This window comes from Phaseolus vulgaris, chromosome 2, assembly GCF_051622355.1.
Source record: "Phaseolus vulgaris cultivar YP4 chromosome 2, ASM5162235v1, whole genome shotgun sequence".
NCBI lineage: Eukaryota > Viridiplantae > Streptophyta > Magnoliopsida > Fabales > Fabaceae > Phaseolus > Phaseolus vulgaris.
In genome coordinates, this window is record NC_143499.1 from 6,790,032 (window position 1) to 6,809,203 (window position 19,172).

Genomic DNA, 19,172 nt, shown 5'->3' on the forward strand with positions numbered 1-19,172 from the left:
TAGTCCCAGCGATCATATCTACTATTTGCTTTGAGAGGCTAGTTTGAAAAATATTTAAATATTTGAATAAGCATGTATTATTTTTTCTAATATTTTGGGAGATATTTATATCTATTTAATTAGATATTTTCACTCTATGTCGTTATTCTTTCCTCCTTAATTATATTTTTTAAATATTATACTAAAACAATAGTAGAAAAAGTAATAAAGATAAATTATTCCATTTAAAATATGCACTACATACATCATTACTTTATAGTACAGAATTATCTCTTCTTCCTCTTCCATACAAATTTTCCAATATGTATTATTTTTTTAATATTGTTTTCAGTCAAATTATAAATTACACGCCAAATGCAAAAATAAAATTTATATATTTTAAGAATAGATGGATTATAAGTAATATAAATATTAAAATTTATTTTTCAATATCTTATGTATTTCACAAAAGAGAATATTACTAAAATATATTTTTTAATAATTGTAATGATAGTGTATAATATAACTCGAATTAATTTTTAAAACCTTGAACATACTCATTCTGTTTTTTAGCTAGTTATTATAATTATGATTATATTATAATTATTTCATTATTATTAGCACGTGACAGCATAATTACTCTTACCATGTCATAACATAATTCACTACTATTGCTACAATTCATGTAGTAGACACTTTTTGCCTTGATGTAAAAAGTGCTTTTTGATCAGTAGCACAAAAATAATGCCTACTTTAAGATTTAGTATAATTGAGAATTAAGTAGTATTTTGAGCAGCAGAAAAATAAGTATATCCTCCGTTAATAAAATAAAAATTAAAAGAATATGTTTTAACAACTTCATGACTTATTACATTGCATATGATAATTCACTGCTATATTAATGGTTGGAAGCATTTTATTGTTTTTCTTTTACAATACTGACAATATAATTTAACCCAAAACTTAAAACTATCTAACATTAAAGCATTCCAGTAAGTTGAAAGTATTTATTATTTACAACAAAGGGCTCTCTAACTAGTTTCTAGTCTAAATCAGTCTATCCACTGAAAATTGAAGTTATTCTGATCAGTAACCAATGAAGATTATTCATGTTAGTCTGTAATATCAAATTTCCAAATAATTTGTAATAACATGATATTTTTTTTTACAGAATAATAACATGATGCTTAAACTACGAGATTACAACACAAATATAATTTACAAGTATGCGGAGGCTCATCTTCTAGTTCAAGTCCTTAACATCATATCTGGATATCATCTAATGAAAGCTCATGCGTCGTTATCATCTTTAATTTCTGCAAAAGAGGAAAATTAGCATGGAAGAACGGTTAGACAATTCCCGATTAAGAAACAGATTACATTTTGCATTAAAAAAAGGTAAAAACTTCAGTACCGTAATAAATTGTTCAGGGTCATCAATACTTGATGAACCGAGAATAATCTCCCTCTTTAGCTTTTCGGTAAGCTTATGGCAAACCCTAAGCTGAGCATTCAAATTAGAAACGCATCAGACCAGAATCAGAGGGGCAAGGGGGGTGATATTGAATGATACAAGCTCATTTTATATGCAAATCAAACCTCAGATCTGGTTGCTCCACCGACAATGAATACAAAGATTCGTTGCCCCACCTTCCTGAAATCACTCGATGCATGTCTAAGCACCGAATCGCTGTGGCATCAAAAAAATATAAAATTTACACATGAGAAAGTCACCTCATGATTGACAATTTCAACAGAGACGGGTATTTCCCAACTTATTATCTACAATAATAGCAAGCTTAAACAAGTCTCTACACAACTCAGAAGTGAGGGGAATAACCGACCAGAGAGCCAGAGTAAAAAAAAACTAATCTCATTAGATTACTGGGTACTGATGAGGAAAGAAAATTAAACCTTGAATATCCATCTTCAGAACCTCGCGGTCGAGCCCAAGTTGGTGTTCGTCTTGATCTCATCGAGTGAGGATTTTGGTTTACAGGCCCAGAAAAAGGTGAGCCGTGGTAAGATGGACTTGGATCATTCAAACATGGATAATCCTCCTTTGACAATTCATTTCTCGTGAGATTTTCAATGATTTCCTGAATAAAAATTCAGTCATCACATTCGAGGATCATCATAAAGAGATTGTTATAAATTAAAGATTGGTTAGCATATGGAAAATGGAGTTTGCCTTGTTCTTCTTTACATCGCACAATCATAAAGAAAAACTAGTAAATAGCTGTCTGCTTATTTCACATATTTGTAGTGAGAATTATAGTTAGAACGACAGTGTGGGAATGAAGCATACTCTCGATGAAATTGTTACTGCTCGAGTTTTATTTTAATGATATCCAATTGGTGGAATTGTCATCGGTGAATGAATGCATATGCGGATATCAACCTAATTTGTACCTCTATTATAGGATAAAAGCGTGATAACTGCCATTTCTCTTCTTCACCAGGACGCTCTTTTCTTGCAGCGCGCTTCTTCTGACAACTTAAAAGAACATTTTTCATACAAAACGTAACGTTGAAAACCACATTTTCTTCATCAAGAAATTACTACCATTACCTTACGGATCTCAAACTTAAGACCAAAAGCAGATGTTACACTTTTTTTGGCAACTGGTTGTCCCCCAAGCATTCTCAAATTATGCACAACACTCATATCCTCTTCTGTCAATTTTGCTAGCTGAGAATCACATGAAAGGTAAAAATTGGATAACATCATTGCAGTTGATAGGAATAGTCTATAGCATATCTTTAAAATAAAAAAATGAACAGCAAGTGGAAATTAAGTTTGTACCCAGTAAGAAAGAAACCATACCCTCATCAAATTCAGGCCCTTTTCTCCCTCAAATTTCTCGGGATAAACAGATGCAAGAATCATTAACAGGCGCAACTTATTTTCATGGGTTATATCCTGCACAAATGCATCATTTGTAGGAAATTTAAAAGACGAAACAGCGCAAAAGTTGCATGTCTAATCACACAACTCATCTAATACTGAAAAGCTTTCTCGTTTTGATATAAGCATTTATTAGGTACATGGAACCTAATTTCTTTTCCCTCTTGGAATTTCTTACTTCTTTTGTGGTAAAAAATTTGATCACATCTTTTGTCGTTGCATCTCCAAAAACAAGATCTTGCTCCAGTTGGCCAAGTTCCCGTAATTCTGACTCCCTAATGGTTCTATTAATCTTTCCTGCAATCTGGACGAAGAAGCCATTGTTTATATTATGCGGAAATTGGCACCCCAGATCATAATCAGATTCACTGTCTTACTTAATGGTTAAATTATTCTACAAGTCCCTATATACTTGAGGGTTTAACAGCCCCCTTATCCACTAAAACTGTAAATGTGTTCTAATCAATGTTTTTAAATCAGCTGGTTCCCTGTAATCCATACGAAACAAACGATACCCCTCAAGTACATAGCGACATGTAGAATAAGGTTAGTTTAGATAAAAAATTTCAAATAGCAAGTATAGGAGAAGAAAACAAGGAGATAATATGAATTAAATTTTCCCCCCAAGTCAATAAACCTATTCACCTCAACTTTTGAGAAGCCTTCCCATATAACTTCAAAAGTAAAGGAACAAAAGTTAATTTCACTTGAGAAGTTTGATTCATTTTTTTTGAGTTTATCCAAAATTGATAGTAGATTTTTATCAGTCATGACCTGAAATTAATTTAACCTTATTATATCCATTGACAAACAATTAGCTTTTATCTTAATCAACTGTAAAAAAAATAATTAACTTTCAGAGATATCTAACCGACTCAAGTGCAAAATTTCATTTATTCTATCATCTATCAGCAAGAATCATGACAGAAGCAATAATATTGCATAATTAAGCAGGGAGGTCATAAAAAGGGAAAACGGAACTAAAATGATTACCCAATCCGGCAATTAAAAATCTGGCATTACCAGAATACAAAACGATTTCTCCTATAGGACAAATTCTAACTGTAGAATACCTCTTCTAGGCAGCTTCATAGTACTGAGAGCACATTTACTTGTGCAAACCATATCAAATAATCATTAGAAGAAAAACAAGCAGTATAAGAATTGCATTACAAAAGAACTACCTCTATATGGAGGGAGAGCTTGTCAATTTGTTCACTGTATTGTGGAAGTGCTTGAACCATCTTTTGTATGTCCCTTGTTGACATATCACCGCTACCTCTATACATACAACACAGTTAAATTATTATTGTTATGATGAAAACTACATGAATAGATAAACACTTCCACCAAACAGCAAATTTAGGCATGGCTAAACAGCAAAAATATACCTTTAATTACCAATCAAGGACTTAAATATTTTACACAAAAGCACTGTTTTTAAATGATTCAATAGAAAACAGGGAGTTTAAAACAATACATGGCATCCTTGCAATCCTTTAAGAATAAATCCCAGTGGTAAAAAAAAGAATTTTTTAATATAAAATTACCCCCCAAAATTAGTGCTAAAAAATTTAACTACTATATAGTGAGGGCAATATGGCAAAATCTTCCCCAAAAGCTGAATGTCTTACTGGATGATCAAGTAGGAGGATAAAGGTTCTTGAACATCTGTTATCATGGTCGAGGAGCTCAATGCTACATTTAAGCCAGGCAGTTAAAGAAGCTCAAACTGATTAAAATACACTATGCAGGACATACACTAAGTAGACATGGTATGCAACTAAGATATTTGTGAAAGTTCAAGTAGCAAGTGGAGGTTAGAGTAAGAATAAATATTCAATAGCCACAGATAAACAAAACCACTGACTCACCATCCAGGGGAACAAAGTTTCTTTCCAACATGGCCGATATTAATGAGCAGGAATTGATCATATTACGTTGAGCATAAAAAACTCAAATATCCAAGATGGATATTAAATTCAGATTCTCATTTACGAAGGGTAACTACACTATCCCCACCCAGTAGTTTAACCCGTGTTCTCCTTGTCCCCTATGGTAAAATACAAAATGGCTCCAAATGGTTTACTTTACTATCATAAAGCCGGCCACAAGTTTTTTTCCTTTAAATTATAATATAAAACTGCATAAGCAGCAGTGGAAGCTAAATTTAACTTCGGTTTCCGACTATGCTTTGATCCAAATTAATTTGTCCCATGGAACAAAAAATCAACACTTTGCCATCAATGATTTTCTCCTTTGTCTCATCCCAGTGGTTCAAACCAGAAGGGAAAGTATTGGAAGTCTTCTCAAAGATAAATAGCAGTTACAAAATGGATGATAAAACTCGAGTAAATAAATATGTAATATCGGAGCAAACCATGAACGGGCTAAGTGTCAATCCCATATCGCAGTGTGGAATGTAACTAGTCAAACCATACAGTCACATAAAAGAAAATATACAAATTAAAACAATTAGGCAAATAATTAATTTCTGATAATAACTAAACCATTAAGTTCAGCATCAATAATTCTCTTCTATGACAATGTCATTGCTGAGAAATCACAAGATAGTTATCACTCACTTTGAACCATGTTGTATTTGTGCAGCTTTGTTCTTTGAAACGAAGTTGGTCATCTTCTCATGCAGCCGTTCACTAGCCTGGCATGGTCATCAACATCAGAAGATATTCATGTCACTTAAATCTAGTTTAGTAGTGAAGGCATAAAAGCAGGAATGTACATCTGCAATATGAGCATGGCGAAGTTCAAGCCATATAGGATCATGATCCTCCAAAAGAACCTCTTTCCTCTCTGGTGGACCATCGGATTTGCCAGGAACCTTAAAAATACAGTAGAATTTTGTTTAGGCACGAGAGTTGACACAAAAAATTCAGAATGAGAAGAGAAGGGGAAATTGTGGATGTTACTTCATGAACATATTTGTTTCCCTCCATGTTCAGCAAATCATGACACATGGCATCATAAGTCCATTCATGTATCACAGGAGTTATCTACAAAATCAGAACAATATCCTCAATGTAAACATGACTGTCTGTCAAGTTGATGACTAAAAAATGGAGCTAATATACCTGATCAACAGATCTGTCAAGAATTAGCAATTCACAGGTCTCTGTCTGAGGAAAATTAGGAATACTTTTTTTATATCTCATAAGGCAGTCCCAGACTCCAGCAGCAAGCTTTGTAGGTATAAGATCACGAAAAGTAGTCATTGTGGTTGCATCTAGGGACTTGGCAGCACGAAAGCGAACAGAAGGAAATTCCTTAAAAGATATTTACATGCTTCGTAAGACTTCATAATTACATGTTTGAAAAGTTTTAAAACAATGACAACTTTTTGTATCCTTGTCAAATATCACTATTCACATACTCTTAAAGATGCAAAAACTGTAGCAATTCGTTTTGCCATCACATTCAAACATGTAACACCTCTATAATTATTCTCTTCATCCCCAAATAGCTCCTCCAATGCCCTTTCATTATTTGTGATGAAACCCTGTATTAACATGACAAAAAAAAAACAAAAATTGAAGGCATCCATTAATGGAATGATGATGACATTAGAAAATAATAAATAATTCCTAACAAGAAAAATTGGAAATTGATTTTCAAAAAGGAAAGATCTCAACAACTGAGTTCATGAATGCTGAGTTGAGTTCCTAAATAATATAGAAGATACACATGAATGGTCAAAGTTGCCCATTTGCAAAGATGGACTTCCTAATCTTCATACTGGCTGTAAAACTTTTATTTCTATGCTACTTAAATTTATTCTACATCATGCTTCTAAATCTGCAAATTCGGCATAGATAGCTAGCTAAGTCTATTCAGTCTTTTCAAGCACAGTCTTTGTTTATACCTGGGAAATATTTCCTTCAACAGCTAATAGATTCTAATTAATTTAGCGGGAAGGAAATTTTGATTCATCACTTGAATCTAATTCATGGCTATGTGAAAATTGACCAAAACAAGTAACACTTGTCATAAGTTTTGAGATTTATTATCAACCTACCCTGTCACATGAAGTTATTTGGCACGGTTAAAAGCAAAGCTTTAGGAATATGATTATATTCATAATAAAAAAAAGTGACATATTATAGATAGAAGATGAAATAAATTAAAGTACAAGTGGGAAGCCACAAACCTGGCTGTCTATGGGAAAATACTCCAAATTCAACTGCATGTGCCATCCAAATGAGGGGGGAAAGCACAAAAGAAATGTCAATTGGGCACAATTATGAATTCAACCACAACATAGCTTGGAAACAAAAAAAATGTCCACCTCTCTCAGTGCACCTAATCGAGACAACACCTTTGAATCTTTCTTAATATCCATAACTAATTCTCTGGAAATGCTTGAACTGAAGAAAATAAATGCCCTACAAGATCACAGAAACAGACTTGAAAACAAATAAGTTGTTGAAGCCATGATGAATAACAGACAAGGGAGATATTATAATGATCACCACGTACTTCCTGTATAAGGGTGTCCTTCCAGACATGTCTGACAAGCACATAATTACACTGCAAATAAAAATGGAGAAAATCACAAAATATGGACCAACTCAAAAAGGAATGATAACTAAATTCCACATCAAAGCTAAATGAGATTGTTCCATGGTCAAAGGATGCAGCATATTAATTACTCAATAAAATTAAATTATAAATGAATAATTTGGAGAGTCAGAGAGACAAAGTAATGCATCATCATGTAACTTGTACTGAGCAAAAAGTAATACCAATAAAAACTACTGAAATAATTCATGACATCTTGAAAGTAAACATAAGGTAGAATTAAATACACAGCTTAATAAAAATAAAATAAAAGGGAAGCTATTTGATAGAGAATTTAAGAGCTCGAAGTAAATAAAGTTAGAAGAAAAACAACAATTATAGATTTACAAATTCAAAACTCAACAGAATTATATTCCCCAAAATGCTTTATGTAAACTACATATTTACGATGACATTAGTTACATACTTAACAAAAGATTGTACTACAATACGACCAAAAGCAAATAGCAGATATATTACTTCTCTCTGGTTGGCTGGATGAAATATATGGCATCCATGGAGGGCAATGGCTGCCTTCGCTTGTATATGTCTTCAACCACTACAAAAAGAGAAGCAAAGTTTCACAACATATAACAAAGGAACTAAAAATTGGAGGCCTAATGGACGAGGTTCCCACCATTACGTAAATAACCTTACCTTGTAAAGGTGATCATAAATCAATGCATAAAGGTGTTCTACTTTATTATATAGTTGAGTTTTATATTGATAAAATTAGTAGTAATAAAGAATGAGCAAAAGAGGATACGGCATCTTGAACAAATCCATAAAAGAAGACAAAAGCAAAAACAAAGATAATTGGTGACTTAAAAATGCTTGCAGTAGCTTTGTGTAGTAGGTTTTTTAAGTAATCTAGATATAAAATATAAATTATCTGCATTTATGCCTCCTTTAAAGACAAAACAACCTAATCTGCTACTACCCTACTCAGTTAGGTGATCAGAGGGGATATTTCCACAACTAGAACCAATGAAGACCAGATCACAATGCAGCATCCTTATATTCTGCAAAGGCTCACTCTTTATACAAGAAATAAAACTAAATATACAAATTGCCATATCGACTGACGTCAATATTAAATTATTAATATTTATGAAAATTATTTATTTTAATAGGACAATTAGAAGGTACTAAAACATCTGACATACCTAGGACATGCTAATAAACAAGACAGTTCAAGTTTAGTCAGTGTGAAAACAATTAATTCATATTCAAAACGAAGAAAACCAGCATCAAACTCTTGAGGATATTTAATTCTCGAAGACAAAATGGGTGCCAACCATACTGTTATAGTCTTTTCAGAAGAGGGTGATAAGAGGATGGGATGCGAATAATTACCCTATTTTGGAAATTTGAGGTTACAACATGGCACACTAAAAAAGAGAAAATTATGAGAAAAACGACTCAGTGTTTCTTGGTATAAAGAAAAATGATTGCTTACATGAAACACCTTCATCAGTGATGTCAGTCATCTTGCACGAGTGAGACATTATCTTTACAGTAAGTTTGTCCATTATTAGTACCTGCAGGCAAGTAAACCATGAACAAGTATCAGATGGTAATTAATAAATTCAACTATTACCTTGTACTTAGCTTCTTTAATTTACCTTCAATGCTTCATTCAGATGTAAAATATGTTTAAATCTGGGGCTACACCTATGTGAGTTTTATTTATACTTGGGACTACAACATGCATGTGTATCTTACCTGTATTTACTGTATGAAATCTAGCCCATGGAGTATAGTGCATACTAGTATAGATATCTAGAGAGAACTGATGAAATACTACACATGACGATCCCAGTTCCAATGAATTAAGCAAGCACTTTAGACATGTGAATTATATAATTGAGTGTAAACTACAAAACTTTAAATAAATAGTACAGAAGAGTGAGTCCTTCATTTCTTCTGTAACCAGAGGAAAGATAAATGAAACAAGGTAGGATTCATTTAACTAAATAGCATCATATACCTTCCAAGTTGATTTGGAATCCCCTGTTTTTGTTGACCTCAGCATTTCATGTAATAATCCTGTAAATAAGTCAGTAAACAGAAATTAATCAAGTTTATCTGATCATAACCAATTAAAATTTAAAAGGAACAAGAGGAAAACCATAAAGATTGCAATACTGGTAAAAGGTTAGGAAATATATCCAAAAATAAGTAATTCTATTACAAAACAGTGCCACGTTGAATTTGGCTATGATGCTAAATTCTAAAATTCTAACTGTAGAGAACTTCTCATGACATGTGCAGTAACAAATTGATCTGATGAGTCTTTAAATAACTATGAAATGATTCGGAGTGATTTCATCCATCGTGCAACTTTCCCTCTTCTTTTTCCTTCTATTTACTTGGACAAAAGATATAAGTGAAAAAGCAAAGTGAATTACAATAATATAACCTATGGAACAAAGGGAGGGAGGGGGGGAACACATGCATTTTGACTGCTATGCTGAGTTTATCTTTTTTATTTTATGAATTAACATTATTTGATTATATAATATTATTAGATTATTGAATAATACTTATCAGAAATTGATATCCTGGTACTTAAATGATGAATTTAAGTAATTGAGCTTTCGATGTGAATGACCCATAATGAGTTGGGCTACTCACTTGTTGCTTGTTGAATGATACACTGAATGTAAGCTTGTGAGATAAAAGGCAGAGTTTCTCTCAGTGGTGTTTTCTCTCACACCATTGGGAAGGAAATCTCTCAATAATGCAAAGACAAAGATGAAGCCATTCATCACACCAGGTGCACGAATTCTACCTTAATTCTCTAGATAGATAATGATGGAACATGTTATGAAATAGTGTCTGCATAAAAATTGATGAAGGCATGCCATGAAAATTTCCATCGTGGAGCATACAAATGACATATCACCCTGAAATAATCATAAGCTGAGCACCCATGGAATAGGCAACGGAACCAAAATCACCCAGAAAACTCAATCACTCCATTCCAGCCATAAGCACCTAAAAACCACACTCCAAAGTCCAAACTCAATGCACGAAACCATAAGCCAGTTGCCCTAACGTGCTTATCATGTGGCTGATAAAAGGCGGAGCAGTAGAAGTCATGCGCCAAAGATGATAATAATAAACTTGAACACTAAGATTGTGTTGAAAATAGTAACGAAATGGCACAAGTCGAAAAGGCGTGACGAATCATTGATGAGTAACGTGACAAGAAATATCAGGAGGAGAAAAAGAGGGCTTACGCTCGCGGCTAATTAGCTTGAAACTTTTGCAATCGCTGACATAAGAGGAGGAATCGGAATCGGACATAGACATGTTTGCTTTGCTCTGCTATGCCGCCCTCTCACGCTTGATTGATCGCTTCAGAGACGACGAGCACAGCCACGGATCGTTGATTGTTCACGATGAAAAAGCGTACGCACCAGCACCAACACCAACACGCTTCCACCAAGAACGAACGAAAGGAGAAAAGGATTTAGTTTAATTTGAATGTGAAAAGAGTTTAATACCCATGCACTATATTTATTTATTTATTTTTAATTATTATTTTTTTAAATTAAAAACGCATCAATGACTAGTCACGACGCGTTGGAAAATTGTCAAAAATCCCAAGTTCAATGGAAGCTCCAAATGGCTAGCCGTTCGGCGAGTTTTCTTTTCCGGATTTGGCCAGAGGAATGTGATTAGTAGATTAATTAGAAAATAATTATTGAAATCGTGATTAATTTTAAATTTTGCAGAATATTTATATTAGCGTACCTTGTTTTTAAATCAAAGTATTTTCTACTCACTCAAATCCTTAAAAAGGATAAAGTTTCGTAAAGAGGGGTGAACCTCTATCCTGGAAAAAGTAAAGAATAATTAAACAAATTTGATTTATTCTATAAAAATGTAAACAATATACTCCATAAATTAGCAAATTATGATTAAATATATATTTTAATCATTGTTTAAATGTCAGTTAAGTGTTGAAATGTGATTTTAGCAACATCCAACCAGAAAGCAACTATTATGGGGAAAAAACAAAGCAAACTTATCTATTACCTTTATCAAATCTTCACTCTAATATATAAAATATAATTGTTACATCAATTTCAATTACCTAATAACAATATATATTTTTTATTCCATGACAAAACATGTTTAAAGATATACAAATAATCTTTTCCCATGCATATATCCAACATCTCAGTAAACTCATAATCCACACTGAACATTTCTTTAGTTTCATAATACAATCGTATACATATTTTTACTTCTATATACGCAACTTAAATTATTATACATTTTACACATCTATTAGGATGATAATGTGAGATGAACTATGTGGGCTGAACCACAACCTAGTATTAAAAATGTGGGCTAAATAAGATATTTGTATAATAAAATAAAAAATTACCATTAAATTTTATTTATAGAACTTTAAATATTTATTTATTTAAAATTTATTTTAAAATAAAACTTAGATCTTACGCTTTAATCATTTTTATTTTGCGGCAACATTTTACAAATTGAAAAAAAAAACTACAACTGGTTTTAATCTTTTTAAATAATTAAAATAAATGGAAAATGGGGCAAAATTAATTAAAAAGTGTGAAATTGAGCCATGGACTAACTTTTGATATTTATCATTTCACTACAAGAAAATCATGAAGTAGAAACCAATTTTTAGAGACCAAAATAATTAGTTGTAATAGTAACTAAATTAGAGACCATTTAAAAACTAAACAAAATGGTTTCTATTATTGATAAAATAATTTCTAAATTGATATTTAATTAGTAACTAAGGCTTTAACTACCAATTATTTACATTTTAAATTTGGTAGAAAAACCTTGGTTACTAATTAGATACCAATTTAGAAAGTATTTTAACAATAATAGAAACCATTTTTGTTTAGTTTCTAAATGGTCTCTAATTTAGTTACTATTACAACTAATTATTTTGATCTCTAATGATTTCTATTTCATGATTTTTTTTAGTTTTTTAAAGACTAGTATGTAGTATTGTTCTTTTGCCATTGATTATAATTATTGATAATTATTATAATTTTTTGACTTATTATACTTACTTGATGTAATAAGGAGAATCTGACTGAGATAATGGATTAAAATATCCTAATTAATGAGGTTTTAACGTTTCATTGCATAATATATATATATATATATATATATATATATATATATATATATATATATATATATAACCTCGCAACTTGGATTTAGCGCTTTGAAAATCTAATAAATATTTGTTTTCTTTTCTAAAATTATAAGCATTTTAAATTTTGATCATAAGAAACTTTTTGTTTAATTTCTATTTTTTTAAAGGTGGCATTGATGCTTGTCCTCATTTAAAAGAATGTCCGCCATATCACTTATGTCAATTAAATACACTATGGAAAACATCACAATTCATTGTATTTATTTTATTGTAAGTTCAACATTACTACTTATTTAAGATTAATTAAAAAAACAAGCTATTATAATTATAACTTTGTAGGTAGTAAAACAATAAGGAATCTATAAAATTGTTTGGCATCTATGCATTTAATATTGAATTGTTATATATTTCCTTGGTTAGTTGTGGCAAAAGAGCGATGGTTAGATTCTACACTCGTAAATAAAAAATTATCATGATATTGATTATAATTCTTACTTGTCCATCCAATAACATAACAAAGTGAGAATAGAAAAAGTAAAGAAAAATTAACATTCAAAATGTAGTTTTATATGTGTACGTATCACTCATAAAATTGAGAATGTTCAAAGATTTTGGGTGACTGTATACATCTCTTAACCGAGTCTTTACTGTCATCAATGACTATTATAAGTAAAACGGTATACTCAATGAGTCTTAAATGATGAGCGACTATTTATGAAATAATGAATAGCATTTATGTGGCTAATCCAAATGAATCATAGTGGTCTACTCATGTGATACTACCTGATTAATCTATAAATATTCCCTCTCTAGAAAGTACATTATATGTTATTTCATACTCTTAACTCTTATACAATTAAAATCTAACCATCTTTGTGCTCCTACTGGCTTAAGAATTGGAGAGTCTTTTGCAGATGGACCTCCCCCTCTCATCGGAGACCAACTACTGATCATCAGTAGTTTTTATATTGGCAGTCTTGATCAGCAGTTTATGGGTAAAAATTAGGGATGTTACACTGGGTAAAACTTTTCCCGGACCATAAGATTTATGGTTTTGATGAGAAGTCAATCTATCACATCATCCTCATCCGCAAACCATTGAAGAACTGATATGTTTTATTCATAATCGATCATGTGTCATTACTTCTCTCTCTCAATATCTATCTTTCATTTGTCCATCTATTTATGTGTTTGTAGTTCATGCATGTCAAATTCGGATGTTATTGATCGAACAACTCTAAAGTTTGAAGCATCTATTTATAACATTTTTCTAAAAACTATTTTTAGGCACCCTTGATTATGATTTTGAATAACGTCTTCATTGGAATATTTTGCTACCTCAGACCAAATGGTAAGATAGCTCACCAAGACCAAACGGTCATTAGATCAACAATACTAATCTGAGTTCAAAAATGAACATCGGCAAAGTTGTACAATTAAGTATGTATCCGAGTTCAAACACGAACATTGACAAAACTTTATCAATATTGAACCGATTAACAGACATTACTCGAAATCGAAATCAATGGTCCTACACTAAATTCAAACGGGTCCAAATCGAACTCATTCACCCTTTGGTTACTCATCACCAGATTATCACTTCGGCTTCTGAGCTGGGGGGCTTAAGTACGTACCGACCATAAGATCGGGAATGCCAAAAAACTCGAGTGATTGTATGCATCTTTAACCGAGCCTTTATTGCCATCAATGACCATCATGAGTAAAACGGCCTATTCAATGGGCCTTAAATGATGAACGACTATTTTTGGAATAATGAATAACATTTATGTGGCTAATGCAAAGGACTCACAACGGTCCACTTAGATAATACTACCTGATTAATCTATAAATATTACTCTCCAGGAAGTACATTATATATTATCTCATACTCTTAAGTCTTATAAAGTTAAGAACTTACCATCTTTGTGCTCCTACTGACTTAAGCATCAGAGAGTCTTTTGCAGGTGAACCTCCCCCTCTCATCGGAGACCAACTAAAAGTTTGTTTCTCAAGGAACATGCAGTCCTCACCGAGTTGTACTCCCCAAGCTCATTTTTGGTAAGAACACTATGCAAACATGAAAAACACATATTTTTTATATAAAGATACTAAAATGATAATAAATTACTTATGATTATAATTTGTGATGAAAATCTTCTTTTACAAATTTTTATAATAAGAAATATTTTATTTAATATTTCTCTTACTTTTAAAAAGAATCTCTATCTACATTAATGTATTTTTCTTATATTCAAAGAATTTTTATTAACTCACTTCTCACATTTTTTTTTTCTTCAATCAATATTCTCTAGTTTATTTCTTAAGTATTGAAGGTTAAGGCATTGTATCATCTTAGTTGGTCAACTAATTAACTAGGACTTATAAAATACAATCTTATAAAATACATCTCTCACTATAAACAAAAGAACTCAATTATGAATGTTTTAACTTGGGGTGATTTAAGCTTTAAACTATAACATTGCAAAATTTGTCTACCTCCACAAGATAACACAATACAAAATCATGAAAAAACCTAAACATGCACTTGAAGACTAGAAGGCCATCTATATGGGGTGTTTGGTTGCAAATGGCAACCTCCGCAAGCCCTAACGACACTAACGAACTTGTTATGAGTGTAATCAACAAGCGAATCCACGCTTTCAGCAAGAAGATGAAATGACATCCTCGTCACATAAGAGTCCCTCTCCCAGAGAAAAACCTTGAACAATGAGCAGAAAATTCTTCGCACCTCGCCATAATCAACGCTTCTCCAACCCTTTGCCTTCACACTAATTGAGGAATTCCAGGGAGTAGTGTCGAATGCACGAGGCACTAAAGATCAGACTCCACGCTGATAAAGTGGTAAATAAAATTTAAAATGTTCTTGCATATGCTATGTCTTTTATTATTGTTGGAGTATATAAGTGGGTGCAAACCTCACTCCATGAGCTAGTTTTATGGGGTTGAGTTATGCTTAAAGTCCATTTCATTATATGGTATCAAAGTCATTTCGAGCCTATCCTAGCAAGTGTTTGGTGGGCTTATCAGGCCACCCGCTATCAGGCCGTTATCGGACCACCCATAATATGTTGTTCCACGCACGAGTTGGTAGTCTCGGCGTGAGGAGGGTGTGTTGGAGTATATAAGTGGGTACAAATCTCACCTCATGAGCCGGTTTTATGGGGTTGCGTTAGGCTTAAAGTCCACTTCGTAATAATTATTTTATTTTTATGGTTATGGGCACAACAATATTTATGTTACCTGAAGCAAATGCACTATTCATTTGCATGTATCAGCACCATTTTTATTTTATTTTAATGAAGATAACCCAAATGCTCAAGGTGTCAAATTGACCTTATCAAACAACAAGTCGGCCTTATCAGGTAATATCGACAAAAAATTACCTTATCAGGCAACAAGCCAACCTTAGCCGACCTTCATCGATCAAAACTGACCTTATCAGGCAAAATCAACCTAACTTTGCTCACATTTTCTAGAGGCAATTTAAGTTAAAGTCTTTTTTGTGATAGTCTTTTTCTTTTTTGGTTGTTTGAACTAGCATGTTTTCTTTTTAGTGGTTGTCATAAACTAACTTGTTTTAAACTTAAAGCATAAAAAAATAGTTTCAATTAGCTTATATATTCTAACTCATAAGTTCTTTTTCTTAACTAGCATTTTCAAAAACTTAGGTGAATTGAATGAAACTTTGTTTAATAACTTACATTGTAATTTATTTACAGCCATTCAGTTAGATAAACTTCTTTGCCTACTTGACTTACTCTAAGAGACTATATTAGTTAATATGATCTTCTATTAAAATGAAATGCAATTTATCTAAAGAGTCAATTATAAGGTCTATTAATCATTAACAAAGATTCAATAAAACTATCCCAAATGCTAACAAAAAATAAGAGTATATATACATCTGATATTTACAATTGGTTGAAAAAAACCCAAACTTTAAGAATTAAATAATATTAATTAAGATTAATATATAATTAACCAGAACCTAAAATAACATCTCACTATAAACAAACAAACTCAAATCTCAATGTGCTAGCTTTAGCAAAGTTAATAATTTTACATATAACATCATATTCTCCAATGTCAATGTGAAATAAATGACATTTAATAAAACACGTCTTTATGTTTAGAAATGACATAAGTCTTCTTCTATATCAATGTGAAATAAATGTCATTTAATAGGAGACATCTTTTATGTTTAAAAATGAAATAAGTTTCATTCTCAATAAATACCATAACATTTACACTTAAGTTAATTAGGATTTTGTCCAACCCCTGTAGAAACATCTCTTTACCCGATCAAGAACATTGAAAAAATGTTATGTCAAACTTTATGAAGTAAAACATCATGTAACTTTGAGTAAGGAATAAATTTTTGTAAAAGAATATCATTCTTATTATTGACTAAATGAAAAGAGGTTGAATTCAAGCATGTTTATAACATGAATTTATAGGAATAGTTACGAAAATTGTTCTGGTACAAGTATGATCAAATGCAACCTTAGAGCATGAAATATATATTTCTCGTCGACATTAGATGTGGTTACAACCCTCTAAACTCAAGCTCAAGTGCAAAAGCGAGAAAGGTGAGAATCCAATCCCATGAAGATCCAAGAATTGGCCAATTAAATTATCCTAACAAAGTGAAGAAAACTCTCCTAACAACTACACTACATACTTTGGAACCACTCAAATTACAAATGTATTCATATTTTCTGATACATATTATTGCCAATTATAGTCATTATGTCTAATGTGTGAAAAGTTGTTTGTGTTGTGGATACCCAAAGTTGAGCACACGAAACCACGACTTTCATGACAAATATTGGACATTGCATCTTAAGTGTCAAAACTTCTCTAATAAAAAAGTTCTATCTCCTTGATCATAACTAGTGTCCCCCCTTTTTTTATTCATCTGCTTCTGTTTCTAATTCTATTCCATAATTAATCATAATCCTGCATATTCAACTCATCTTTATTATTAACGCTCTCGTCTCTTTGTGAACTAGCAGTATATGTGATTTTCTTCATTAACTCCAAATATCAATGTTAAGAGTATTTCACCATATAAATAAAGTCAACCCATGACCTCACAAAATGTATAACTGTTTGACAAGACTCGAGGCTTTCCTCCATTACCAAACAAGAGACCACCAAAGACTAATGCAAATAAGAGAAAAGAACAGAAAGAGGAAAAACTAATGTTTATCATTTTCTAAACAAATAAAGAAATAAATGTAATGGTCTGCGATACACACGGAAGTTCATCATGTTACAAGAGAGAATAACAACTAGTTTTAGCTCCTTCTCACGGTGTAACATGTTTAAACATCATCCTTTACTTTTCTAATATGTGTATACATATCCATCATACATGCAGCAGCACAAACTGTATTTACAAAAAGGAAGAACTGAACAAAACAAAACACAAAATATACTGTTCATCTCCGAATCAAATGCACGTCCCCTGATTGTTGATCAACATGCTTAATCCATCTACGTACAGTGCTATTACCTCCAGAGGCAGACACGTATGCCATGTCCAGTCCCTTCCCCACGGGAAGAAACGCCGAACGAACCACGCGCCGAGAAGAACCCTGCGCCACCAGGCTCCGCCATAGGAAACCCTTGGAGTTCGAATTCGCGTTCTTGCAGAGCAACACAGCGCCTTTGTTACTCAACTTCGCCAGCCTCAGCACGCGCGGAAAGTCCTTCCTCCGGGAATCCGCCACCAAGAAGTCCACGCCGACCAAGCCCCCCATCGCCTCCTCCGCCTCCCCCACCACGATCTCCGCAGCCACGCCCGCCTCGCCCATTCTCTCGGCGTACTCCGACCTAGCGCGCTCGTCGGGAACCACGCACACGTGCCGTCCGCACGTGTGCGACCGCGCCACGGCTAGCCCGATGCTGGTAGCAATAAGTCCTCCCTGCGACCACGTCTCCACGATGAGCTGCGCGTTCCACCCCGCCGCCATCGCGGAAATGAACTCCGCCACTCCTGATTCGCTTGAAACCCGACACTGCACAGAAACGACCGAACAAAATTACTAACACAACACAACACTTGAAGGTAATGAATAATTAATAAAATAATAAATGAAGAAGCAACAGTTTGAATTGATTTGATAATCTATGCTTACAGATTGGACTGTGTTGATGTATGCTTTGGAAGCTCTCTCGGGTGACCAGGTTAGTTTCATATTGGCTTTGATGTGTTGGTGATGGTGTTGGTGTGAGTGTGAATTTGGAAAAGGAGGATTCAGGGGTGTGGGTTTAATTTATGTAGGACAGGTGCAGGAGATAAGGGTTGGGTTTGGACAAAGACAGTTGACTTTTCATGCATTGCTGATTCAACTAACGTATGGGATTACGATGGTGGTGGGGTACCCAAGACCAATACCCTTTTTCCACTCACATATTTTTCTCAAGTGTATATTAATGTCACAATTTCTGAGCAAAAAATATTTTTTATTTCAAAAATAAATAAAAAATGGTCAATAGATATTATATAAAAAAAAATTATTG

General features: G+C 32.8%; 2 protein-coding genes across 3 annotated transcripts; both read right to left on the reverse strand.

Moving 5' to 3' along the window:
* Positions 1–1,044: 1,044 nt before the first annotated feature.
* LOC137810510 (SNARE-interacting protein KEULE) lies at positions 1,045–11,105 on the reverse strand. 2 transcript variants are annotated; one of them, XR_011080910.2, is made up of 21 exons: positions 10,708–11,075; positions 9,453–9,511; positions 8,922–9,003; positions 7,943–8,021; positions 7,382–7,432; positions 7,191–7,287; positions 7,053–7,085; positions 6,279–6,404; positions 5,980–6,171; positions 5,818–5,901; positions 5,631–5,729; positions 5,473–5,549; positions 4,072–4,168; positions 3,066–3,191; positions 2,807–2,902; positions 2,552–2,671; positions 2,392–2,476; positions 1,894–2,078; positions 1,579–1,669; positions 1,394–1,483; positions 1,045–1,295 (listed from the first exon to the last, which is right to left on the reverse strand). XR_011080910.2 is itself a non-coding variant. In XM_068611840.2 (21 exons), exons 1-21 carry the CDS (start codon positions 10,778–10,780, stop codon positions 1,242–1,244), a joined length of 1,989 nt encoding a protein of 662 aa, XP_068467941.1. In that variant the 5' UTR covers positions 10,781–11,105; the 3' UTR covers positions 1,045–1,241. The 2 variants fall into 2 exon arrangements, 1 of the variants encoding a protein (XP_068467941.1); XM_068611840.2 differs by having other exon boundaries at positions 2,392–2,469; positions 10,708–11,105.
* Positions 11,106–17,832: 6,727 nt separating this feature from the next.
* Positions 17,833–18,932, reverse strand: LOC137810511 (uncharacterized). The gene is made up of 2 exons (XM_068611841.2): positions 18,788–18,932; positions 17,833–18,667 (listed from the first exon to the last, which is right to left on the reverse strand). Exons 1-2 carry the CDS (start codon positions 18,845–18,847, stop codon positions 18,089–18,091), a joined length of 639 nt encoding a protein of 212 aa, XP_068467942.1. The 5' UTR covers positions 18,848–18,932; the 3' UTR covers positions 17,833–18,088.
* Positions 18,933–19,172: the final 240 nt, after the last annotated feature.

What these genes read in the sequence shown, in the direction of transcription:
- LOC137810510 (XM_068611840.2), bottom strand. Translation starts at nt 10,780, where the DNA reads ATGTCTATGTCCGATTCCGATTCCTCCTCTTATGTCAGCGATTGCAAA. An exon ending in AGGACACCCTTATACAGGAA is followed by an intron (nt 7,288 to 7,381) that starts GTACGTGGTGAT and finishes GTGATCTTGTAG; the next exon opens with GGCATTTATTTTCTTCAGTT. An exon ending in GCTTTTATCCTATAATAGAG is followed by an intron (nt 2,079 to 2,391) that starts GTACAAATTAGG and finishes ATTTTTATTCAG; the next exon opens with GAAATCATTGAAAATCTCAC.
- LOC137810511 (XM_068611841.2), bottom strand. Translation starts at nt 18,847, where the DNA reads ATGAAACTAACCTGGTCACCCGAGAGAGCTTCCAAAGCATACATCAAC. An exon ending in ACATCAACACAGTCCAATCT is followed by an intron (nt 18,668 to 18,787) that starts GTAAGCATAGAT and finishes GTTTCTGTGCAG; the next exon opens with TGTCGGGTTTCAAGCGAATC.